Source organism: Takifugu rubripes, chromosome 14 (genome assembly GCF_901000725.2).
Source record: "Takifugu rubripes chromosome 14, fTakRub1.2, whole genome shotgun sequence".
In the NCBI taxonomy this organism is placed as follows: Eukaryota; Metazoa; Chordata; class Actinopteri; order Tetraodontiformes; family Tetraodontidae; genus Takifugu; species Takifugu rubripes.
The window spans coordinates 13,402,789-13,429,398 of NC_042298.1; the positions used below are offsets into that span (position 1 = coordinate 13,402,789).

A 26,610-nucleotide genomic window follows, 5' to 3' on the forward strand; every position below is an offset into this window, starting at 1 on the left:
AAATATGAAATGTGAAATGCAGACAGCTGGGAGCTATTACAATAACTCCATCATCACATCTCATTTCCACAGTTGCATGATTTCATGTTTCATTGGTTCGACTGCCAAACTTCTGTTGCTTAAATCGGAGTTTTTTGTGCAGCTTTGAAGCCTTTTCAGTCCCAAAGCTCTGTGATTATACTTCAGTTTAGGCTTTTAAAACAAACTGATAGGTGAAAAGCAAACTGGAAACTCAGATATAGCAGATATGGAGGGAAATGTATGTAAACACTGATGCAGACTGAAGGAGCGACATGAGCTGAGCAGTCAGAGCACTCTCTGACCTTGGGACGCCTCCCTGCAGGTTTTACTCCCTAGAACTGTTCTAACGACAGTTTGTGCTTGGCTTAGCAACTTCTGAGTGTCCAAACGCCTCATTGGGTATTCACATCACGGCTTTACTGTAGCTTTTAGCCTCTAAGGCACTAACATACAGGAGCAACTGAAAGTTGCAACAAGAATGCAGCTTTTTTTTTTTTTAATTAAATGGAATTCTAAATGATGTTTATCTGCACTCTTTATTGTTATTCATCTGTGGCTTATATTACAGAAAAATAATAATAAAGCTGCGATTGTATTTTTCAGATTGCACAGAAATGCTCCGCTGTGCTATTAATTTATACAGTTTAGTTCTGGTAAACATCATCGCACAGCCTTCAGGGTAGTGACTGAGAGGTGTTCTCATTCTGAAGAACAGAGCACAATACTACTGGCACAACAATCATTTATTATCTGATGACCTGAACATTCAATAGATGGCAGATCCTGCTGTGCAATACTCACAGTGAAATTACACTTAAGCCTTAGTGCAGCCATGCATGACAGGAAGCGTGCACCAGGTCAGACTTGACATCATTACATGTATGTTAACACTATTACGAGAAAAGCCAAATCCAAGGATCCTGTATCTACATGGAGCAAAGAAGTGGAGGAAAGACCCCAAACATTATTTTGTTTCAGGAATATTTTATGTCAAATAACAAAAAATAAATCATCCAGTTGGATATTTATGCTGATTTTTTGATTTGATGTTCTTCCCATACAGACTAACCTCACCTTTCAGGTTTGCTGATGCATTTTCTTGCCTAATTTGATGAGCTTTTCCACTGGTATTCAGCTGTTCATCCTACAGGTGCAGTCAAAACAATAATAATAGATGCTGTCCTCCTACAACGTGACCTGGACTAAGCTCTTATGAGAGACACTGTGTCCAGGAAAAAGAGATTCTGATTCAGTCAGCTGAAAGCTGATTATTTCCTGTACAAAAGCAGCCAAAGCCAAGTTGACTTTTAGATCAGTTTCCTTCCCAGTCATAGTCAAAAACTAAAGTCTTGGATGAATTAAACATGGTCTGAAAAAGAATTGTCATTGTCTGAAACTGTCCGTGGTGCTGAAATTAAATCTTCGGCTCCGTCTCCAGTAGTAGACTCTAGTCTGGATCTCATTAACCAAGAGAACTAGATGGTCCTTATTCATTCCAGGGTCGGGTCCAGGCGACCCCATTCATAACTGCAATTTCAGCAGATTGGCACTGGAGGCTGATGTGAGTGCCAGATCAAACTTAAAGGGATGCTTTGTGTGATTGTTCTTTCTGTATCCAAATAATGGATGCAGTTAAAACGTTAAATGCGAGTGTGTGTTGAGGGAAAAGAAGAGATAAAAGAAGAGACTGGCATTTCTATGGGATTAGAATGAAAAAAAGAGTATGTATGCAAACAAAACAACAACAACTGAAATCTAATGACTTGATGGTTTGAATTGAAGCTTCTCATGCTATTAAAATAGATCTTAAGATACAACCTCCATAAACTGGAGGTTTTATTCCCGTTGTGGCTGCACTGGGCTCCTGGCACTCGGCTATTTCCGTCTCTGTCCGCCACCTCATTAGAATTCTTAACTCGTGGGTGTGATGCTGAGAGGGATCTGTGGCGAGAGGAGCGGAGACGCGCAGTGTCCCTGTGCGTTTGGAGGAGGAGGCATCGGCTGCTGGCAGGAGGGGAGCGGAAGTGGAGACACAGTCCTTCATAGCGAGCGACCATTCCTTCACTGCTGGTGTCCTTCCACTGCGAGACACCTGCAGTAAGACGCCGCAGCTGATTTCTTTCTTAATTTTCCTCCCCCGACCGAAGCGCTCCAATATGTGTCGGATCTAATATCCACGGAGAGAACGAGGAATTTCAGAGTCCTGTGGTGGATGTGGACACCTAAACTGTGGACATGGAGAAGATAGTGAATTTATCCCTTTCTTTGCTGCTGGTTTTATGGGGATGCGCGCTAGGCGGCTCGCCCAGTGTTCAAATTGGTATGTTTTTTTTTAAAATATATATATAAAAATTAAGATAATAGGACAAATCACAGGACTATGACAAAATTGCATTGAAATATGTATTTTTATAGTTAACGATGCTAAAGGATAGCCTTTTGCTGTCGATTGCAGGGGGCCTGTTTCCACGGGGCGCGGATCAAGAATACAGCGCGTTTCGGATAGGAATGGTTCAGTTTGGCACCTCTGAATTCAGGCTGACGCCTCACATTGACAATCTGGAAGTGGCCAACAGTTTTGCCGTCACCAACTGCTGTAAGTGACAATTTCCCTGTTTTATAGATTGTCCACGAACAAAAGGAACCAGAAGGTCTCCGAGGGGTCCGTGCCATCCGACAGACATACTGTCCTTAATTTCGTTACGATGTTTTCCGGGATCTCAGGGTCAGCGGGAATAACAGTGATGAATATTCGAGGGTGAACAGCATCGTGTGGGCAGGGGGAAGTCGTGTCCTCAGCAATAAAGCTGGTCCCGTTTCATTCCTTCAGCGATTCAGGCAAAACTGCGCTGCAAAACGTTGCATAGGTGGTCGCTGGAAATCCACTGAGCCCAATGACTGGATTTCCTCCATAGAATATCATTCCCCCAAAGACCACTGGCTCTTTTATACTGATTTAAAAAAAAACATTATTTTATGGAGAGGCTCTTGTGATTGTCACTGGTCGGACAGTTAGGGCCGGGGTTCGTGAATTGTTGGTGAATATTTCATTTTTTTGCAGTGTGTGCCATCCGTCTTTTTTCCTCGCTTGTGCTCATCCATCGCTGCCTCCTGGAACACAGCCTACATGTACAGATTTACATTGTGCACTGCGCATCCGTGGCAGGGTTATGCGTTAACGTTGATCGGGGATCAAACGGGACTTGGCGTCACAGATTGGGGAAATGAACTGCTGAAATAATAATAAACCTGAAGGAGAAATGATTCTGACCGAACCCAAATCGCGACTCTTGAAATCTCTTTAAATCTAGCTCGCATTTCTCACTTTATTGGTCCATTCAAGACTCAATCACATTTACTGTATTTCGGTGCTCCAGCCAGAAAAAAAAATGATGACAATTTTCTTTCTTATGTGCAATAAGAGGCGGTAGGCAAATTATAATGTATTATATCATCTTTTAAAATTGTCACAGCGCAGCCACTTCATTAGGCGGTTGCCAAGCGACTACACCTCTCCACAGTCCCTTACATATAAATCAAAGGCTTCTGATTGGTGCACACATCGGTCCGATCGATTTTATTACCATATAAGAGCTTCCTGCATGAAGAGTCTCTTAATGTCCGACAGATCCCAGCAGGAGCTCGATGCAACATGTAAATACGATTATCAAAACACCAGCGCCACATCTGCACCTTTTCCATCACGACTAGTTACTTGAACTGGGACTTGAACTGGGAGCAAAAGACAACGGTTTGAAATCCAGCAAAGGCAAAGAGACTTGTAGCTGCCCTGAGAGGATTCAACAATCTGAAGAACATTAATGAACTCAAAATATTCCATCTTGTGCCCACATCTTTCACTAAGTAGGAAGAAGACATTTCCTTTTATTCCATCAGTTATTCCATTAACAACAACAACAACAACAATAAAAACCTAAACTTTGAATACAGTTGTGCACAGACCTGGTTTCTGTGCGATGTTTTCTGTTTATTTATCTTAGGCCGTCTCCATTACAGTAAAACCCTATATTTGACATATTTGTACGGCCTTTTGGCTACACTTGTATATATGTTTGGAAATACGTTGGATTTGATGCTGTTGGCTTTTACCTTTATTGGCTTTTATTACTTTATGCAAAAACGACATTTTTCTGGTGTTCTCAAACGCATGAATCACTTCTGATGAAGTGTTTGAGTGGGCGTTTGAAGTCGGAACAATAAGACCGCTGAGGTGTGGCGGTGTTGGTGGCGGTGATGGTTAGGATTTCATCCTTTTGAGCCAATAGATGGCAGCCTGCCTCACTATCCACCACCATGTGTGACGACAGAAAAAAACACCTCCCTTCCTTTTGCTAAATCGCACTTTATGAGACAGTGGAGAATAAAAAGGAAAATATGGGAGCTGACGATGCATATTGGGCGCTACAGCAATAATTGTTGGGGGGCTTTGCCTTCTGCTGAGCTGCAGAACTCACCAAAACCCAGCTGAGATTCTGAGCTTCCATTCTGAGCTCACAGAACCACATCTGCATTTAATATGAAGACAATACTTAACTAAAAGGAAAGAGAATACTATTTTATTAAAGTATAAGCACCCTGCGAGAAATGACAAAGTCACCGTTTTCCCCAGCTGACATTTTTATCAGCCGTGAACAGACGCACAGCTCGACATTTTAAAGCTGAGACCAAACAGCACAACAGGAAAATAATGGCACGACAAGAAGGACAAAAAATGCTTGTTTTCTGAGTGTTTGGCCAGATTATTTCTGAATTACACGTTTGAACAAGTTATTTATGCACATTTCCTGCGAAATCTATCAGAATTTCTTTCGCTTTGCATCATGATAGAGATTTTCATAGCTCAAATGAAGATCAGGCTGGAGCAGTAGGGATGTACGCCTTGTGGACAGATTACTGTGGTTGTACTTTACGTGTGTGACAGCGTAGTTCATCAATGCAGAGTGTCAGGGATGGTGGGAGGCAGGATGATACATCCCTCCATCAATAACAGTTCAGCTGGAAAGGCCTGCATCTGCTGCCAGGAGCAGGGGAGTCTCTGTCACTGGGTGTGCAGTTATTTCGCTGCGCTGTTCCACCTGGAGCAATAAATTTAGCAAAGATACTTTTTCAAAGTTCCGGAAATAAAACCACAGCTGGAAACCCATATGTTTTAATGAGTGATACATCATTAAAAGCAGCTCTTAAATCTAAGACATGTTTGTGACCAACTAAATGAAGATCCATAATATTCCATCTGTCCAATATTTCTCCAGGATGCTTTATGTCTTGAAGTCACAATGGAGATTTAAACCTGCAAGTGTGAAATATGCAGAAAGGTTGCATTTTGGTCAGAGGAGGACAATCATTTAGGTCTGGTGTTAGAATCCAGGCTTTGAGGGTCAAAATCCAACCTGGATTTCTGTCCTCCCAGGCAGAAAATGGCTTTCAAGGCAAGTGAAGGAGTTGTCTGGTGGGTAGGTCAGAAAACCTGGCTATACAAGTCCTTGAGGCCTCGGTTCTGACATCCCCTGGACCTCAGAGCTGACAGCCCTATTTTGCACCCCCTGTTTTGATACCAAATGTGTCTTTTGTGGTTGGAACCGATTAAAAAAAGGTGGAATTTTCAGCGGAAATGAGGCAAAAAAAGCTTTACTTCAGGTTGTGTCCCATCCTCACAAATTACCCAACACTACAAGTTTCAGTTAAAACACAACCTAAATTTTGTGGTTTTAGGTCATTTTTGGACAGAACAACCTAACCTTTTCACAGTAAATGAAGACACAATGAGAAGAAGATGGGTTATCTGTAACCCTTGGTTACAGAGAGTCTTAACCTAGCAATAATCTGGCAGGGCATGACCACAGCTGCTTCAAACAACTAAACCAAAAGCTGCTCAGAAATTCTCAAAATGCAGCATAAAAGTCTCTCAAGATGGAGTCAGGAGTCAGAGCCACTGCTTCATCCTTCTGGAAGGGCCTCTTAGGAGCTGCTCTATTAATCAGTATAATCAGGTGAGAAGTTTCCTGTTAAAACTTAGCTAAGAAAGAAAGATTGACGGCAGTAATCGCTGTAAAGCTCTAACAGAAGCTTTAATTGCCATTAGAAGAAAATCAAACTGTCAAACATTTCACGAGATTAAACATGTTGCTCCTGTTTCCACAATGGACAATATTGAGGCACTGGGGCTAAATTCAGAGCAGTATTCTAACTTCTTACCAGAATTTTCATCTCATTTTTTCACCCTGAGAGAACAGAATTCTCTTCTAGATCACTGTGTGGCGTGAATCAGTCTCCAGAACAGCTCCATCTCGCACACGTGTCATCGGTGTGAAGCCTAACAGCCTTCCTAACGATCTTTGTGTGACTGGATGACTAAGACGGCAGCATCTTCGACAGTAATTGCACAACCCACCTACAGCAGAGGAGTTTGGCGGAGGATGCTGTCGGCTCTTCACCTGCCATTTTAAACCTTTCCTGACAATAAAAGCAAACCTCTCAGTGCAAATGAACGCTCCTCAGATCACCAACCGCAATTCAATGTTGTAGCTGTTCTGGTTGGATCAGGTTGTGCCACGATATTAAGTAACTCTGCATGTAGTGTCTCACTTACACATTCAGGGAGACCAACACCCATACATGTGCAGTAGAGCATTGATTATAGCCGGTTTATTGTTCACATCTAATTAAGTGCCTTCTCCATTAGGAAGGGAGCTGTGATATATTAACCAGGCTTGGAACTGTCTGGTCAGAAATGAGGCTAAAGAACCCTCTATGGATCTCTGCTGCCCTGAATACAGCCCCCTCCCCACCCAAGCCTCAAATTCTGCCCTCAAAAAAAACCATAAAAGTAAGACGACATGAGTTGCAAAATGATTCAGACGCACTCAGCTGGACCCCTCTCACATCCAACGGCTCATTATTTTCTCATTGGCAGATGGCTCATGCTTGCAGTTAGCACTGCGCACGGTAACAAGAATTTGAATTTCCCCGGCTGGATAGACTTCACGTCCCTCCAGAATGTAGATTATTTATTTGACTGAGAGACACAGGAGGAATATGATCTACACTCAGGATCTATACGCCATTTACACTGACTGTTAAGAATGTGAAATACATTGTGTCTGTGGCAGAAGCTAAATCGATCATGACTGAGATGCTGTCAGCTGCATGCGGGGTATCTGGAATCATAATGGATCAGCTGTCATGGGGAGGCTCCCCTGTATGTGATGAAGTGTCATTTCACCACTCCCTCCATAAAGCTCGTAGATGAACGGTGTCTCACAGCTACGTGCGCACACCTTTAGTGGCCCAAAAGATGCAAGATCAATATTTACAGGACGATCACATCGTTTTTGCTCCAGTTATCATGCTGCGGTAGCAGTCAGGCACATGGGCAATTATCCACACTAACCGACTTGAGTAGAGTCCCATTTAGTCTGCTACATCCAATTCATCCAGCTCAGTAATGATACAGGATAAGAATTATTAGATTATTACCTAGATATTTGAGATCTAGAATAGCCTTCTCCTTTAACCCGAGATGCTCATCAGCTTGCATCAGTGACAGGATCTACATGTCCCATCATCATGGTGATGAAGAATTGATCTGATCTCCTTGTTTAGTCTTAATAGGGTGTTCTTGTCAAAGTTATCAGGCTGTGAGCGCACGTGTGTGTGTGTGTGTGTGTGAGAGAGAGAGAGAGAGACAGAGAAAGAGAGAACAAGAGGGAGGGAGGAGAAAGAAAGACAAGGACATGATAAAGAAGTAGAAAAAGACTGAAAATGACAGAATGACTTTCCAGTTTGATAAGCGGAAAAGAGTGCACCACCTCCCTCTGCTTCCCGTTATTACAATATTATGTCTCATTGAACAATATGTAGATGAAATGTAAATGTGATGTAAATGTAAGAGGGGCTGTCTTAAAGCCTGCCGTGTCCTTTTAAAGAAGACCAGGATGAGTCAGCGCATAGGTGGGCGCAATCAGGGAAAAACCAGTGAAGTGCCTGTCGCAGAGGCTTTTTACCTGCTGTCCCACACTAAGTGAAACCTCAGCGCAATTAATGAATTAATGCAGCCCAAAGGTACAGTAGAGCAAGACCAGGATAAGATCCATACATAAATCCACTGACTAATGTCAACAATCTCCCTCTCATCAAACCAATTCAAATAAATCTAGATGTGATTTTATGTCTTTAACCATAGTGTGAAGAGACTTTACCAGCTCTGGTTTATGCGCTCATCCCACTGAACCAATTCTATTTATTATTTTGTCAGTGTTGCTGTTTTGCAGGTTTCCTTTGTGCTCATCTAAAAAGCCCTTCTCTGATGTCAAACAACTGTCTTAAATCAAAGCATTCGGATAAAAACCAGTTCCAATATGGGTATGGAGGTAAATAAGAAGCAAATAAGGACAACAAATGCTCAAAATTAAGATTTAATAAAATCTTTTACCTTGTCTTTTGTGTAATCAGAGATTTAATTAACGCAAGACAAATTTCATCTTGTGGGCAAAAACTGAAAGTAGTTTTTTTCTCAAATGAGAGAAAAGATGGGTGTGGGTGGTTTTAGGGGAGGAGCTGGTTCTGTTTTCAGCTGTTCTTGCTTGTTCCTGCTCTTTGCCCCTGCAAGGATGGTTGTCCTCATTAAAGTGGCCTTGGGTGTTTCATCATGTGAAGGTCTGAGGGAGGCACGTTTCCTCTGGTCTCATGTGGCTGGTCAGAGCTCGACAGTGGGGCTGAGTGTAGTGGACATTTTGTATAATGCTGGTTGTATTCTACGGGTAAGAATTTAATATGCAATAACCATTTCATCTGGACCCGAATCCTCTCTATCACCTCAGCATAATGCTTATAATTCAGCTTTATGGACATCATTTAGTTGACGAAGAACTCAGCAGGAAATGCAGCAATGCTAATAGAACACTACATAATCTGCAGGCCAGGTTCAGGCAGAGCAAATCAATTATCAGGACAATGTGATAACGTTTAATAGGTGCTGGACAAAACAATTTAATGGACCGTCGAAGAAACAACTAGGGGTAACTAAGAAACCATGCATGAGGAAAATAAGGAGTTAAGCTGACTCTGCTTCCCTGCTGCCTGCCAGGTGAGATCTGTAAACTACTGGGTTCTGGCACCGAAGGCAAACAACACACACACACACACACACACACACACACACACACACTGGGTTAAAGGCTTAAAGGCTGCACAATGTAGCAAGAACAACCCGACTTTAAAATGCTCCCAAGTGTCATCTCTTATCTCACCACTGTGAGAATAAAAGTCTATCTTCTGATCCTTAAGTGCACGAGAGTGTGGTTTCTTTAAATAATGAAGCAGCCCAGCACCAACATTTCAAACTGACACAGGCTGAAATCCAGCCCTCACGTACCCAGGCCGCCCGACTCTCTGCTGTGAGGGAAACCACCGGTGAAGAAGGGGGAGCTGCATAAATTATCCCAGTTTTCATTATTTCCTTGCTGGAAGGAAGCTGAAGTAATAGTATTGCATCTAAGTGAATACGTCCAAGAAGCTGAGTCTTATTATTAGTAGATTTTCTTTCTCTACTCTGCCCAAGGCAAGCTACTAACTAGTATATTTTCATTTCATACCTCGTCATTTTATCCTCACCTCACAAAGGGAGCTCCACATGGCTGAATATAGCATTGATTCGGTTCTCCTTTGGGCTTCTGGAGAACCGCTGCTTTGTGTCTTGTCCACCTTTCTCACATGCGCATTACCAGACACGCAACAAGATCCTGGAATTTTTCCCCTTTTACAGCAGCATTTCATAATAATGTCCAACATTGTGTTCTAAAAACTAGTTAACTACCCAATATTAACATTAAATGACCTCATATTAATATTAGTATTACCTAATTATATCTCAATTAAGCTAGCATTAGACAGAAACTGTGCATTTGCTGTCAGCGGTGATACTGAGCCGACCTGTCAAATTTGCTTTACATAATCAGAAGGAACCAAGTTGGTGATTTGTCCGCCTTCAGTGATTATACCTGAGAGGGAGGAGGGAGGCATAGCAATGCGCAATCTTTTTGTAGCTTTTTATGGCAAAGGCGACAGGGAAATACAATTTCCGCCTTTGCCATTGGATAAACTGTAGACTTGATGTGTGAACAATGGTGTGGTTAAATAAGACCTCCACATTTGTGCTAGAGTCAATAGCCTTGAGCTGTATTCACAGATTATGGTAATCAATGCAAAAGCTATGCAGCCTTTATATGACTTTTTAGCCACACAATGATCGTGTGTTGAGAAAGAATCAGGTCACGTTTGAGTATTCTGTCGATGTGAGTTCTTGTTTGTACGTTTACCTCGACAACCAAGCCACCGTGGAGCAGTTTTAACTGGTGGGTGTGTCTCAGATTTCCATGAGAATCCCTCACTTCATTAAAACCAAGGTCTCTCAGAGGTTACCAGGCTGTCTGCCGCCTTCATCAAAAGTTTTGCAGAAGGAGGAAAACAATGTTTGGAAAAAAAAACAGAAAAAAGCTCAAGGAGGAGCTGTTTTCCTGTCAGTAGGATGTTTCATTACAGTCTCTGCATCTCATCATCAGCTTTCTGACATCCAGAAATGCCTAATCATGCTGTGTTACCACTGAGCTGCATCAGTGCATTTGCTTCAGATCAAGCAGCGGCTGCAGAAATAACATGGACTGTTTCATATTTGCATAAATGTTGCTTTTCGGCTGGGTTTTAGTTCGACGCTGCACTTTTCGATGAAGCGGCCCAAATCTGTTGCCATGACGAATTCCCCATGTTTATTCTGACATTACTCAACAGGTTGCTCGTGTCATTCAAAAAAGGAAACACTCTTCAATGGGATGAGATGATTATTTGCAGCAGTGTTTTTATGCTTGTAGTTATTTTAGGAGGCAGTTACCATCTGTAGTTTGTAATTTAATGACTTTAGAGTCGGTCTGGAGACACGCCATAGGGACAGGTCATATGTTAATTGGAAATAGCAAACTAATGAGGTCATCATGACTGATTTATGGATGAGGTCGTACACTAAACGACAGGGAGAACATGGGGAAAATGACTAGAGAAAAGAATGCACCTAAATCTGCTGTTCTGCCATCAATAATCCAGATATATGTATGTTAAAAACTCACACACACCCCACCACCACTGTGATGTGATCCTTTCTTTTAACCTTGGTATAGACCATAGTTCTGGTTTCTATGGCAGCAGCTCCTAGAGACGCCTGAAAAGCTGCTTTTTTCACTTTGTTTATAGCAGGAATAATTTCAGTCTGGCAGGAGCTGAGATCATTAGAACAAGAGAACAGCACTTGCAAGCATGCTTTGGTATTTCCACTAAAGGTCAGTGGATATAAGCTGCAGTATGTTTTATTACAGGAATCAGATGAAATGTGAACAAAGAAGCTGTGTGATGTATGAGCCCAACATTGTGGAATCAATACGGCCAAAGAATTCACTATGATGTTTAATGGCTTTGGTTGTGTCAGCGACACAACACCACAATCACAAGCGACACAACACCACAATCACAAGAATCAAGTCTTTCTGATGTGAAAAATACTTTAAAATGCTCATTTAAAGCAACTTTGCTAAATTCTAAACAGCCCCAGAGCTCCTTGGAGTTCCTTCTTATATTGTTATTTGTTCTTCTCATACATCAGTAAAAGACATTGAGCTTCTTTTTTACTCTTAATTCAGCTTAATTGAAGCGAGATTCAAAATTTTGGGTTTAGTTCTGCCGCCGATCTCAGAATGAAACCCAGAACCTTCTAACCATCTAATGCAGTAAATGCAAATGGTAATTTATATGCAGAAATATTCCATGTCTTTAAGTATCTTTGTTCAGCCAAACCTGCCCCAGTTACGTCACTCTTTAAATGGAGGGACGGATGAATGGATGGATGGATGGATGGATGGATGGATGGATGGATGGATGGATGGATGGATGGATGGATGGATGGATGGATGGATGGATGGACGGATGGATGGACGGACGGATGGATGGATGGATGGATAGATGGACATTACAGTATAGATTCATGAGTGACTCAAACCTTCCAGCTCCTTATTCTCCTCAGAACCAAAGGGTCTATAAAAGGCAGGGCAGGACTGGGGGGCGATGTGCCCCCTCTACCGTGTTCAAGCCATCGGTAAATAGAAAGCATTTATCAGACGGTGCCACTGCGAAACCCCCATCCTCATCCGTCACAGCGCCTTCAGGAAACAGGTCAGTGAACAAAAGGCTAGAGCGAGAGAGTGGCAGAAAGAGCTGGGATGGGCGATGGGAGGAGGGGATTGAGAAGTTGAGAGGAACTGAGCGTTAGTGTTCTTCTCAAAACCAGCTGCCGGAAGAGCTGCTCTGATGCAGACAAAAACACTTCCCACAGTGCATCTCTGGCTCGCTCTGACACCTCCCAGAAGTCCTCCCATCGGCGACTCGAAACATGAGCGAAAGCTGTCGCCTTGGCAACAGCCCGAGGAAGAAAAAGCGTTTTGCCGTAGTAAAGTTTCAATCTGATTTTTTTTTGCAAGTTGAAAGAAACCTTTTCCAGATCCAGGCACAGGATGTGTGAGCATGTGGAGACATCAGAACCATTTGGCTGAATTATTTACTGGTTTTGTTCTTCTTTTGATAGCATTTTAATGCTCATTCCTTCATGAATATTTTCTGCAGTGTAGGGAGGGAACATGGCTGAACAGCGTTACCCTGGCAACAGTCTGCAGCAGGAATTGAACCACCCTTTAGGGGCTGCAGACAAACTCTTAACATCTCCCAAGGCCTCATGAATATCATGACTTACTGATGAATGTGTTTGCCTTTTACAAGTGTTACGTGCCTTCAGTGTTGAAGGGATGAAGAGATTTAGCCATCAGATGTTGAATAAGGACCCCAAAACAACCCTGACATGCTTTTATATTTGAATGTGTAAAACATGCAAACCAACACGTTTGATATATAATGTTGGATACTCAGAAAGAGTCAGGTGTGTTTGACGGCGTCCCGACCGCCAAAGATAACCGTTTTAGTCACGCATGTGTGCCGGCTGCCGTGCTGGAGGGCAGGTGATGACTTTGAGCCTGTTTAAAAAACCCGTTTGTCCTCAGTGGTGAGAACAGGAGTGTGAAAGAGGGCAAGATAACATTTTAGTTCTCTGTGACCGGGCTTTTGATGCTCATCGCCACGACTTCTGAATGAATGAATTACAGTTACACAGGTAATTGCAGAGGATAAACCATAAAGTATATGGTGCTGTGCTGTAAGCTTTAATGGACATGAGGCCACATCTGATATAATTTCTGAGAATTCTCCATTAATTAAAGACGTGAACCGAGTTTTGATGGTTCATCAGTTAATTAGCTACCCGCAGAACATTTATGACAGAGTGATAACATAAACAGCGGTGGAGATGCCTTTGGAGTCCTACTGGTAAAAAAGAGGTCAGCTAATTGGGACAGCTAAATATATTTCACAGTTTGTACCTTCTCCTTGGACCGTCAGACCCGCTGCTGAAACACATTTAAAATGCCGGTGAGCAAAAGGAGGCGTTAATGACCTTCTGAGTCCAATAATTCACGGCAACAACGTGCTCGTTTACAGACGTACGCATGTGGGGTGACACACAAAAATAGCTGAATGATTTAAAATGAATGATAATTTTTTGCTTTGTCTGTTTTCAAGTTTTACATTTTATTTTACATTTACAAGAGCAGAATGGAACCAAATGCAAATTTTCCACAGTGACGACATCCTAGAGTCTATCACAAGGTCACGTCCATAACCAGTTTCATTAAAGGATCATAAAGAGGTAATAAATTCTCCATTTTGCCAGTGCCTGGTTTCTCAGTCACCTCTTATCGCAGTATTCAGAGGAGGGAAAAAATTCCAGAGGAATCAGAAACAGGTCCTCATCAGTCCTCTTAAAGGTATCTTTAATAGTGCCTGAACTGAAAATCTGAAAATGGAGTAACTAAAAAAAGAGTAACTGATCTTTTCAGTTGAAAATAAATGGATTTTGGGTGTTGTTTGATTACCGTCCAACTCTTGAAATTTTAGTTTTTTTAATTTTCAGCATTTTCTAATAAAAGTGTGAGCATGACTGCCCTCTATGGGTTGAAATCCAGCTATTACAATCAAATGTTGATATTGACTGAGATGGAGGTTGATGACGTTTTGAAGGCAGCTTTTGTCACAAACCACCACTGGTCGCCTATAAAAATAGCACCTACTGACTTAATCAGTGGCGAGCAGGTCAGATAGAGAGGCAGAAGTGTCCACGCTAGTACTCCTGCCAGAGTCAGCTCGTTAGCTAGCTTACATATCAATATGTGTTCATTTCCTTTTTTTTTCTTTAGTGTGTTTTTTTTACATTGGGAGTGTAGTGGTGGCTGTTGGTATTGGTGGAGACCATCAAATAATACTGTTTTTTTTATAATTTATTTTGTGGCAATTAGGGTTGATGTTAAACATCTGTTCTGATAAGTGTGTATAATATTAATTCTACATGTGTGTTGGTTGATTTTTGCTGCTGAATGAACACGCTGTTGGGCTGTTCGCTAAGTCGCGGCGCAGTCGAGGGGACCTCCACTCTCTAAGCATGAGCTCAGAGACTTTTAATCCTGAGCCGACTCAGCAGGACACCAGAGAGTGTCAGCAGAGAGAGAGAAACGTGACAATGTCGAGCGCGATGCGGAGACAGAAGGAAGTCGGACAGCTTTGGGCTGCTTGAATGCGTTTCTGCTGTTCTGGGACATTGATTTGTGCAGCTGTAGTTGATGTTCTGAATGAACAAAACAGGGGTTTAATGCTGGGGAGTAAAGGAGGACGAGGGGTCCAGTGTGAAACAAAGGATGTGCATGCACCATAGCCTCTGGGTATTTATCAAGTATTAGCAGCATTTTCCTACTGAATCCCCTCATCAGAGAAAGGTCAAGCTACACAAAGTCAGAATTTAAATTAGTAAGAATTTCAGCTTACAAATGTTCTTTAAAACCATTTTAATGGCCAACAATATAAAATGCACAATAAATGTGTAACATCGCAATAACAAATAGGTCAGACTTTTTTACTATTCAACATAAATAATGTTTATAACAATTAGTCATAAATTATTTGGCCCATTACAACTATGATTTCTGCGAAACAAAATTAAAAATTACAATCAATATCCAGTACTAGAAGTAAAATTGTGTTTTGCATAGTGTAATGCATTAAGTGGCAGAAACCATTCAAGCGGTGTATTGCACAAATTGAAAATGAAATGAAAACTTGTTGGCCGTGTTCATCTGTGATGGATGTCCTGACCCACTGACCTCCACTCTGAGGAGTGTTTCAGCTCCTTCACTGAATTGTTTCAAATCATTTCCCAATTAGGTTTTGGCAGTGAGCAGATGACACACTTTGGGATCTATTAGCTCTTGATCGGACAAAAGACACATTCGATTAGCCGGCTCTGATCATTCTCTGGCCACGTCGCTGAACACTTTCATCTGCTGCACGGATTTGGACCAGGCTGAAATTATATGATCACATTTCGGTTTGTCTCAAATTGCTGTGAAGAAGATTTAATTGAGATGTAAATTCTCTGCTGATGAGGGGCAGGGATGGTGAAAGCTGACACGGTACCTTGTGCAATCTTTAGCACAATTGTGGTGTGGCTAAATGTCACCTGACATGAACTATTGATGCCTCTGAGCTACAAAAGCAAGAATAAAAACAGAATCTCATTTTCTTCCACTGTTAAATTGAGGCATAAAATTCTGAGTTTCTTATGATGGGGAACCTTTTTTCCTTAGTGCATATTTTGATGTGCCTAGCTGAGGCTAAGTATTGAATAGATGTGTCAGAAAATACATAAAACTCTGACAGAGTGTTTTATTTTAGCTTAAATGCTCGTACTTTGCACTGTAACTGGCACGACGGTGCAGATCGTAACATTTAACCTTCTCATAGATTTGGTGGGTAACAGACATGTCGAGTAAAGGTATAAAAAAGCTGTTGTGGTTATCATTTCCTATTATCTTGTCTAATGTAATAGTAATTGAAATAATGGGATAGTTTTTAACCTGATAATGAGCTCCCCATTTTTGGCAGCAAAACGCTTCTGTACTGAAATACTCAGGAGCTTCAGCTCCTGGTGAAACAGCAAATCGGTTTGAGTGAAGACATTTTCATGGCTTTTTCAAAGACAGATGCTCGTCTTTTGTAATAATGATCAAGCCAGAGTGTATCCATCTGAGAGCCAGCTGTTGGGGCTCTCTGCACCTTTTTTGAAGAAAACAAATGAGTTTCTTTTTTTCTCAGCAGCCCTGAGGGCCTGAAATAACTCCGCAACCATTTTGGAGACAGAAAGAATTGGTTTCAGCTTAATTTAAGTTGGTCATAGTCTAGTGGAGTCTGTCGTGTGCAGCAGTGATGACATTTGAGAAGAGATGGAGACACAGTAATGGAAGCTGCTCGATTCATTTGCCAGCGACAGGTTTTAATGAGCCGCTGTTAATTTAGACCCGAACCTCAGCAATGACCCTGCGCTCAACAATATGATTAAAGTAAAGAGCACTTAAGTGTGCATGTAAATGCAAAACGTTATGGGAGGCATTTAGGGAACACTTTTCAAAAGCTGGAGTGTAACTTTGCTGATAACCATCCTTTATCCACAGCACAGATGAGATCACAGCAGCCACCGTTGAATGAAATGAGCTCATATCCATATTAACAGTCGCTCTCCTTTTCAGCAAGTCATCGCAGTTATAGTTTTGAAAAGGACATGACTCATTACTTTAATTACAGGACACGTCCGTCAGGTCAGTACGCCTGATTGACTTAGATCTGATCGATACACATATGCTGACCCTGGTAGAACATTAAAGGAACAGGCTGCAGCGTCAGGGTTACAGAAACATTTGGCATTCGGTGCACATTCTCCTTTTAAGGTCTGGACATAATGAATGTCCAAGGCCTGAAACGATATCTCACTATATAAACCACAGCCTGGCTCATGAATTATTGAACGACTCTGATTCTGCGGGCTCAACAAGATATGAATGTGATGCAAACATACAGCTATCATAGTGGCTTCATCATCCTTACAAGGGCAACTAGTTGGGTCTGCTGAAGAATGTGTGTGAAGGATGTTATGTAATCTACTAGGACTTATTCTGTGCTGATGGGGTGGTGGAGCGGCGCACTGTGACACATGTGCAACGCCTTATAGAGGAGGAGAAACCTGAACTGACTTTAGCTTGGACAATAATACTGCGTGTAAAGAATCTGTAAAGAATCTTTGTGAGTTTAATGACTTACAAAGTCCTTATCAAGCCATTGGGAGGCCATTCATTGAGGGGTTCTCACAGTGATTGACATGCAGTAGATTCCTCAATGTAAAAGACAAAGACTCCCCTGGCAGAGCTTATGGAAAGCCTTCCATTAATCATCTGTAAGACAAACTAAAAGAAATGTCCCCTAATGCTCCTGTGCAGCCCTAATGTGCCCTAAAGGAAAGCAATAAAGGTCCTTGATGTATGCATTTTCCCTGAATTACTGCACAGAGCTGTGAAAGCATTTGAAATAAATGTCAGCGTGTTTGCGAAAGGAAAAATGTGAGTAGTGTGTCAATGTCGCCATACGAATGAAGGAAAAGAAAGCTCTTTCTTTAACTGAAACCCCACGCAGTGACCGAGCGGCCCTCCTTAACCGAGTGTTCTCCTCTCTTCCAGTCTGTTCGCAGTTCTCCAGAGGAGTTTACGCCATCTTTGGATTCTACGACAAGAAATCCGTGAACACCATCACGTCCTTTTGCGGCACGCTCCACGTGTCTTTCATCACGCCCAGTTTCCCTCTGGACGGGAATCAGCAGTTTATCATCCAGATGAGACCCGATATCAAGGGACCCCTCCTCAGCCTAATTGAGTACTACAAGTGGGACAAGTTCGCCTATCTGTACGACAGTGACCGAGGTAATGCACTGCAGACACCATTTATGCAGCCATGATGGTTTTTAACTCATCATCCTTTTGAACGTCTCTGATTTAAGTGTTCAGCATTAAGAAATGCTTCATTTGCATGTAACGTGTCTATAGCTGCCCCCCCCTCTCATGAAACTGACTGGAGATGGTGCCTAAATATCCGAGCTGCACGTGCTGGAGTCCAGCTGATGACAATCTAGGACCATTAAAAACAATTTGTCACACGTAATCAACTATAGCAGCTCCTCTGTTGGCGTTTATGTCACAGGCAGTCGAGTTTCATTCAGTCAGCGTGATGGACCAACAAAATATACATTATTGAGACATAATTACATTGACTTTTAAAAAAACAATATATATTAGACTATATTTCTATTTTTGCTATTAGTCTTTCATCACTAAATGACTTAAAAGATACATTTGTGGTTACTCCTAAATCCCGCTTTATTACAGACCAAAATCATTCTGTTTTGGGATAGTTCATTAAAATCTATTTCATTTAATTAGACTTCATGCAATCTCAAAAATGGCTTATCAGACAAGGAACACACCAAGTGGCTTAAGGTAATACCGGCTGAAGGAGTAGGAGTTACGTTCTGGTTTTTATCCTGCGTACCGCGTGGTGCCAGTGTCTTCGGCAGGATTTACTGCGTTTCTGCTTTACAGCACCCTTAACAGTTTGTCTTTCGTCAGTAACACACACACACACTCACACTTGATTGGATCTGTCCACAGTATCACCCCTGTATGCGGGACCCTCCCTATCATCTCCTTCCACATGCTCTTTCTCCCAGAATCCTTTGCTAATCTTTCCAGTCGGCCTTGCTCCGGCTGACAGCGCCAGCAAATACCGCTCATCACCAAAATCATAGAAGGCAGGTTCGAACAAGCTGTTACAGATCGTCCTCGCGCTAATGCTAACTCTGACCTGCTGTCTGTACACCACGACGTCCGCAGTGGGACTAGAAGCAGCGCTGTGCATACTTCATCATTGCGTGGCTGTCTAATTAGGTCAGTGTGAGCCCCTCATTCCCATGGCAACCAAAGTGTGAAAAGGGACGGAGAGAGAGAGCAAGGGAGGAAGAACGGGAGGTTGCAAGAGACTGAGATGGTTGGTGAATGATGCAGGGATGAGTGAGTGGGTGTTGCTCAGCCACAGAGGCAGCTGACGGATGGAATGGTTTGGATTAATTTGATGAAGTTTTAGGTCCACTACCGCGTTTAGGTTATCTTTATGTGTGCATCAACAATCCTAAAGGTAGTTATTGGAACTATATTTATGTACAGATGTGCGTAATGATTAAGTTGGAATGTGGGATGTAAGAACGAGGGAGTAAACAAGAGCTGGAAGCAAAGAGATTATATCAAAAAGGAAGCCGTCCTCTAGACGTTGGACCACTTCTCCTCTATGTATTAATTATGACTCTTTAGTATTACACTACACTGTGCATATATATGCATACATTAACTCATTAAAGTGTTTTGGATCAATGATGGCGAGGGCTGTGGGTGAATAGGAATTCTTTTGAAATCAACAGAGAAGAATAAAAATTTCCCAGAGGCTTTCTTTACTTCAGAATTGATGTTTTGATGATGATGATGATGATGATGATGATGTTGATGATTAGTTAAAACTGCTTTAGGCATTATATAGGTTTTATATAGACCTAAATATATTTGCTATGGTATTTTAAATACATATCAAATATTAAAAATGTAGTGTCATTGTAAGTTTAACATATTGATAGACCAGAACATGGATGTCCACGTGTTTTAGTTACTTTGTAAAACTGCACCTAAACATAGACGTTAAATTCCTTAAGCGTTTATTGTGTCACACTCATTGTCCTCTATGTCCAAGCAACGTTCTGCAACATCTCTATTAATACCAACTCTATTGAAGACATTCTATTTAGAGTTAAAATGCAAGTCATGAAGAGTGAAGGCAAGTAGGAGCAGTCAAAAACATCCCTTAATGACTATTACTATTTATAACTGTTGCAAACCACAGCCAGCAACAGCAGCTTTTAGCCACAGCACTTCTGTGGAGGCTGTAAAGTTGCTGCAAATCTAACATGAGCCCATAAGAACCAGTAAGTTCTCCCAAATGACTGGAAGTTTGCTGATTCAAATGCTTTTCCTTTTAATACAATTAAAATCCACAATAGGCATAATAACAAAGTAATCTGTAATAAAGGAACATGGACGTACAGTATGTGGAATCACAATTGCTTATGGATGACACACATACGATACAATCATGCCGCAATTCAGTGACTGTTCATTAAAAAACAATTGAATTCCAACCGCTGAACCATAATTACACTTTTGCTCTAATCCTCCCTTCATCTGCACTTTAATAATTCTCTATCAGTCCGAATTCTTATTATCTCTTTCGATGAGCATTGATGAAACAGTCAAACGTAAGTGCGCTATAATGACCTAGCTGTGATTATGATCTATAGATCATTTAGTTAAAAGTGCAAGCCACCCTTTTCCTCCCCAACATCATAAAACCTCTGTCGTGTCGCATGAAATTGATTATTATATCTGTAATTCACCTCGCTGTAGCGAGGCGGGATGAAACACTCGACCCCTTTATCAAAGCCCTCTCCAAGTGTCCTCTGGAGACCAAGGATCAATAATCGAGGAGGTTCGGCTGTGCAGCCAGAGAGCGAGGGGTAATGGGAATAAAAGTGAAAACCAGAAACCGGTATTTGACTTAAACAGAACCTCCTTCAGATTAATGGACATTTTCTGTACATGATGGAAAAAACAGCATCGCGTCAACCCCATCTGATGACTCAGCATGCAACAGTAGCTCGTCAGCATCAGCTGATGGGCCGGCTGGCTTCCATTAATTGAAAGATCCCAAACATCGTGCACTGTCCTTTTCCTTTTTTTCCTGGCTCCTCTGTGTTTCGCGACGTAACTTTGCCTCCAGCCCAGCTCATCCTTTCTATGCTGGCGATGCCTTAATGTCATTGATGCTCGCTCTGCTCTGCACTCGGTGGGGGAGGGGGACTTTGTTGCTGCCTTGCAGCCTGTACACATGCTTTACGGAGCGCCTCGATTTTTCATTTCAGCACCTATGGCATTAACGGATCAAAGCAGCAACATGTCAACATAACATGGAGTTATCTACGTGCACAGTGTCATATATTATTCGGCTCCTCCAGTGTACGCGCGGCTGGTGTTGGCGTTGGCTCAAACGAGGGTTGAAATAAAGCCACAGCACACGGGGCATTCAAACGAAACAGCCACACAGCCATTGTTTTCAGTAGCACGATGTTAAAGACAGGCAACGGACTAAATCCACTTTTAATCATATTTGTTTCCGGCGAAAATCAAGCTTATGTATGTAGCTTATGGACTAGTGAACGTTTAAATGCCAGGCTACATCTGTAAACTATCATTTCTGTTGAATTCATTCTTTAAGATCTGTATACCTGCAGCTCTGGGGCAACTGTTACAGGCTGAAACCCACCGGAACCAGTAAATGGGCCTCCTATAGATTGTCCCATCATGAAAGTGCTTCAGCAATCGAGACGAAGCGATGTTGGTGTTCAAAAAATCCGTCCCAGAATGGCAAATCCTTAGCAATGTTGTATTTAAGTGTACTCTCTGACCCACTTTACTCCCACATGTTGTACAGGTTCATGAACATCTATGAGTCATCTGGAGGAGCTCTTTACATAAGTCACCCAGTCTGTGAAACCTCCGATAGCTCAGAGTCAGAAAATAGTTCTGGAATTACAATAACTATGCCTAGTTCATGAGAAACTGTTAGAACTTCACTTCCTATTATTTCTGTAGTGTAGCCAAAGCCATTTGTCAGCAAAAATGTGGATTTAACCGGTTTCTGTCAATTGTTTGTGCTTCTAGGCCTGACGACACTGCAGGTTGTTCTGGACACAGCAGCAGAGAGGAAGTGGCAGGTGACGGCCATCAACGTGGGGAACCTGAAAGACGAGAGGAAGGACGAAGCATACCGCTCTCTGTTCCAGGATCTGGAGAACAAGAAGGAGAGGAGGGTGATCCTGGACTGTGAACAGGACAAAGTCAAAGACATCATGGAGCAGGTAGAGAGGGAGGAGAAGCCTTTCAAAAACTCCAGATTTATTTTGACATGTTTGGACAACCTTGCTGCTTAGACAGGCGGCCGCGTGTTGTCTTTTTTTTATTTCATTTTATTTGACAGGAAGTTTTAGGTTTCACTGCTGACAGTGGGACGTTGTTATAAAGAATGTTGCTGACATGTTTTTAGCCGTTGAACAAAGCTGTCCGCTGGCAGGTTGTGGGGGTTGATCTTTTTGCTGTCTTCTGACTCTTCCTGTATGTCATTTCTGTGGCTTTTGGAAGTTAGGTATAATTCAGTTTTGGGAAACAACACAGTAGCACAAGATTGCTCCTATTTTTATTAGACGCTGCTGCAACATTTAAAAGAACATTAAGTCTCTGGTGCGAAACCTGACATGAAATGAAGCCGTCAGTTTGTCCAAAGCCAAATAAATTCTCGAAGTGTTCTAAAACACCAGCGTCACATGTGCAGAAAGCCCATAAAAGCGCCATAACAATTACGCTAATGGTTCATTTAAGCTGTAAACAAAACTGCAATTAAAGACAAAACAGATGCACGTAACGGGATATTTTTGCGCTTTCATTTACCCAAAAGGCTTATTGATTAGCATTTAAAGGATGCTGAGACCTGTTTAACTGAATGCTGAATGGAATCGATGCCTGCTGCCTCGGTGCCTGTTAATCTGGAGAAAAAACAATCTCATCTCAAGGAAGTGTACCTGCTTCAATCCTAAAAGGCATTTTACAAAAGAGATATGAAATTGCATCACTCACATTTACTTCAAGTGGCAGCAGCTGCCAATCAAGAGGGTTTAGGTGATGACACGGTGCACAGCTGTAGCAGTTTTGCCATTTCCTTTTTTCTTTGCTGAAAAAAGGAAATTTTGTAAATGGATATCTCTTTCTAGCAGCATTGAATCGTGCCGTTTTTGGGTTTTTTTTGTTGTTTTATTTCAGTGATAATGGCTCAGCCTGGCAGCCATGTTAGGGTTGATTGAATGAAAATGTCTAAACATAATGGGGGGGGGCGGTTGACTCGTTTGAGCATAGCAATTTCTGCTTTTATTTTTAGTCATTTTCTTATCTTTGGTTGTCACAAGAAATACATAGTTACACTGTGAAGTCATTTGTGACAGCTTGACATAAAAACGTTTATTTCAGTTAGAATGTTCCTAACTTTGCAGGTCATCACCATTGGCCGGCACGTTAAAGGCTACCACTACATAATTGCCAACCTGGTAAGTTTATAGTTTATTTTAAGGCTTATCTTATCACTTCTGTTTCTAAAGGCCAATAACCCTTGATTTCATGTGTTCAGGGGTTTATTGATGGCGACCTTTCCAAGATCCAGTATGGCGGTGCCAACGTGTCAGGATTTCAGATTGTGGACTTTGACGACCCATTGGTGTCTAAATTTGACCAGCGATGGGAGGCCCTGGAGGAAAAGGAGTATCCTGGTGCAGACAGCAAAATTAGAGTAAGTTGATGTGCAGCCAATAAAAATGGATTCTGTATGTTTTCCATCCTCTTTTTCAGTCTTTCTCTCCAGAATGTGTTTATTCACCATAATATCATGAAATGCATGAATAGATTATGATCATTTACCTCTCACAGTTAAATATTAGACACAGTAACCAAGCAACAATTAAAATTTCAAGCTGTCTTTATTTGCTTCACAGCCCACTTGCTTCAAGCCTGAGTGAAACATCACACTGACACTTACAACATAATGTACCACAAACGAGATTTGGGGGGGGAAAGGGGGAAAGTGGGACTGCATTTTAACGTGTTTTTTTTACTACTATAGTATCAATGCAGCAATAGAAATGATGTAACCTTGGTTTTAAACCCTTAGGCACCGAATTCACACTTCCAACGAAGCTGAATACCGGTGAAAATAAGCTCTCATCCCTGCTAATTGAGACACTATGTTCTTCCCACGAGCAATTTTGTCATTTTTGGACATTTGTCTATTCATAATAAGTCATAAAATTAATTAGGAGTAAATTAACTATGGACTGTGGTGGCTCGTCAGTCATGCACCTTTGGGTCTCATCTCCTGGGTGTCATTCATTGTGTTTTTTAAGAGCTTGCCTTTAAAGAAAGATGAGTTGTGCTACATTTTCCACTGTAAATGCCAAAATAGTTCACATCCTTTAAAGTGTTCATATCTATAAGGGTTTTTCTTCCATGTTTGTCATCATAAAGGGCCTAAGCCGAACTACAGTGTATCTCAATTGGATTAAGGTTAATAAAGTGGAGGTAAGACAAAGGCATTCTATTATTAACAACCTCGTATCCCTTTTTGTCCTTGTCCAGTACACTTCAGCTCTGACCTACGATGCAGTGCAGGTGATGACAGAGGCCTTCCGCTACTTGCACAAACAGCGCATCGACTTCACCAGGAGGGCAAACAACGGCGACTGCCTCGCCAATCCAGCAGTTCCCTGGGCTCAGGGAGTGGAGATCGAGCGAGCGCTGAAACAGGTGACAACAGAAATTTCTTTGGAATCCTGCAAAAATGAGCGAGTCCACAAAGTAAAGTCTTACCATGCAGATCACCCTGCAGGTGTATTCACACACTACGACGCCTAGGATTGTGCCTGCATTTGAGCTTATTGGTTTTGATGCTCATCCAACCTGTTAGGTGATAAACTAATTTTTATGAAGACAAATTTCAAGCAACATGCATTTTAGACTTTAAAGATAGATGAATTGCCACAGTTATTTGTAGCTGTTTAACAGAAAGCAGCGCACACAAAAGCTCTCCTCTCCTTTCTTTCCTGGCTGTTTGATTATCTAAATGCTGGCAGCCAGTAGGGTAAGCTTCAAGCAATAGTTTCATCATGGTTTGCAGAGGACACGTGAAACACCCTTTGAAGCAACTTATGGCTCTTCCCTCCAAAGGAGTAGTAACACATCACCCATTTTCTGTGGCAGAAACACAGAGAAAATAAGGCTGTATTCAACCAAAATCTAAGATTGTGCCTTTTGTGAATGCCGTATTGATTGTAAAAAAAATGGATTTCCTGTCTCAAAGGTCCGCGTGGAAGGTCTGACAGGAAATATTCAGTTCGATCAACATGGTAAACGAGTAAACTACTCTGTGAATATCATGGAATTAAAGACTAATGGTCCGGTGAAGGTAAGATCTAATCATTCGTTTGACACAACGTGGGGTGTTTGAAGATCAGGAGCAAGATTAATCACGTCTAGGGTTCTGCTCTTCTTTCCCACAGATCGGATACTGGAATGAAGTTGACAAAATGGCCGTCACCAAATCTGATGTCTTTGCAAATGATACAACTGGGATGGAAAATAAAACAGTCATTGTCACCACCATCTTGGTAAATGTCGCATTGGCTGATATCTTGTTTGTGGTGATGTATAGCGACTCGTCAATGTGGTTGTATGAGGAAAGAATAAGTTTGGTCCAAGTATTCCATTAAGAAGGGAAGGAGTCGTTATTGTTTTTGTGCTGTTGTCTGCATGATTTAAAATGAAATTACACCCGCTGAATGATGTCTCACCACAAGGATGCCGTTTATTTAAGACGGTGCCCTCTCATATTATCGATGACCTGTCACCCTGATGTAAAGCCCCCGATTTTTTTAAATATAATTTAGTTCTGAAATTCAACCGGTTTGAGCTGAACAGCATTTTCAGCATTGTTCTCTATCGCTTGTTCTCTTTCTTTCAGGAAGCTCCATATGTCATGCTGAAAAAAAATGCTGACCTCTTTGTGGACAACGAGCGCTATGAGGGTTACTGCGTGGATCTGGCTGCAGAGATAGCAAAGCACTGCGGATTTAAATATCAACTAAAAATAGTAGGAGATGGGAAATATGGTGCCAGGGATGCAGAGACCAAAATCTGGAATGGGATGGTTGGAGAATTAGTATACGGGGTGAGTGGGTTTTTTTTGTTTTTTTTATTCACAAGTCCCTGAAGATTTAAAGTGAATTTATTTTTAACAATTCCTGTCCTACATTGTCCTTTGCCTGGATAGAAAGCAGACATTGCAGTCGCTCCTCTGACCATCACTTTAGTACGAGAGGAAGTGATCGACTTCTCCAAACCCTTCATGTCTCTGGGGATATCCATCATGATAAAGAAGCCTCAGAAGTCAAAACCAGGTGTCTTCTCCTTCCTGGACCCATTAGCCTATGAGATCTGGATGTGTATCGTGTTTGCCTACATTGGGGTCAGCGTGGTGCTGTTCCTGGTCAGCCGTTTCAGTCCCTATGAGTGGCACACTGAGGAATACGAAGACGGACAAATTCAGACCAATGAGTCGACCAATGAATTTGGAATATTTAACAGTCTGTGGTTCTCTCTCGGAGCCTTTATGAGACAAGGCTGTGACATCTCACCAAGGTGAGTCTTCATACACAATTTCAACAACTGATGTACTCACATATACACTATGCAAATAATGGTAATAGCTTTTCCCCAAATATAACCCGATCTTCTCTTGTCTTTATAGATCTCTCTCTGGGCGCATTGTTGGTGGTGTGTGGTGGTTCTTTACTTTGATCAT

The 26,610-nt window shown here is 41.8% G+C and overlaps 1 protein-coding gene across 7 annotated transcripts in view; it reads left to right on the forward strand.

Moving 5' to 3' along the window:
• Nucleotides 1-1,976: 1,976 nt before the first annotated feature.
• gria2b (glutamate receptor, ionotropic, AMPA 2b) overlaps nt 1,977-26,610 on the forward strand; it is a 31,259-nt gene continuing 6,625 nt past the window's right edge. For 6 of the 7 annotated variants that reach the window (XR_003890818.1, XR_003890817.1, XM_029847321.1 and 3 more), the window contains exons 1-12: nt 1,978-2,341; nt 2,477-2,617; nt 17,742-17,981; nt 21,876-22,072; nt 23,255-23,308; nt 23,389-23,547; nt 24,390-24,557; nt 25,111-25,215; nt 25,310-25,417; nt 25,771-25,977; nt 26,080-26,447; nt 26,557-26,610. The exon at nt 26,557-26,610 is cut by the window's right edge and continues 145 nt beyond it. Coding sequence is in view for 5 of the 7 variants with exons in the window: in XM_029847321.1 (XP_029703181.1) it covers nt 2,257-2,341; nt 2,477-2,617; nt 17,742-17,981; nt 21,876-22,072; nt 23,255-23,308; nt 23,389-23,547; nt 24,390-24,557; nt 25,111-25,215; nt 25,310-25,417; nt 25,771-25,977; nt 26,080-26,447; nt 26,557-26,610 (1,886 nt within the window). In the remaining 2 variants the exon portion in view is untranslated. Of the gene's footprint in view, nt 2,342-2,476; nt 2,618-17,741; nt 17,982-21,875; nt 22,073-23,254; nt 23,309-23,388; nt 23,548-24,389; nt 24,558-25,110; nt 25,216-25,309; nt 25,418-25,770; nt 25,978-26,079; nt 26,448-26,556 lie in introns of all 7 variants that reach the window. The other variant, XM_003970585.2, reaches the window with a different exon arrangement.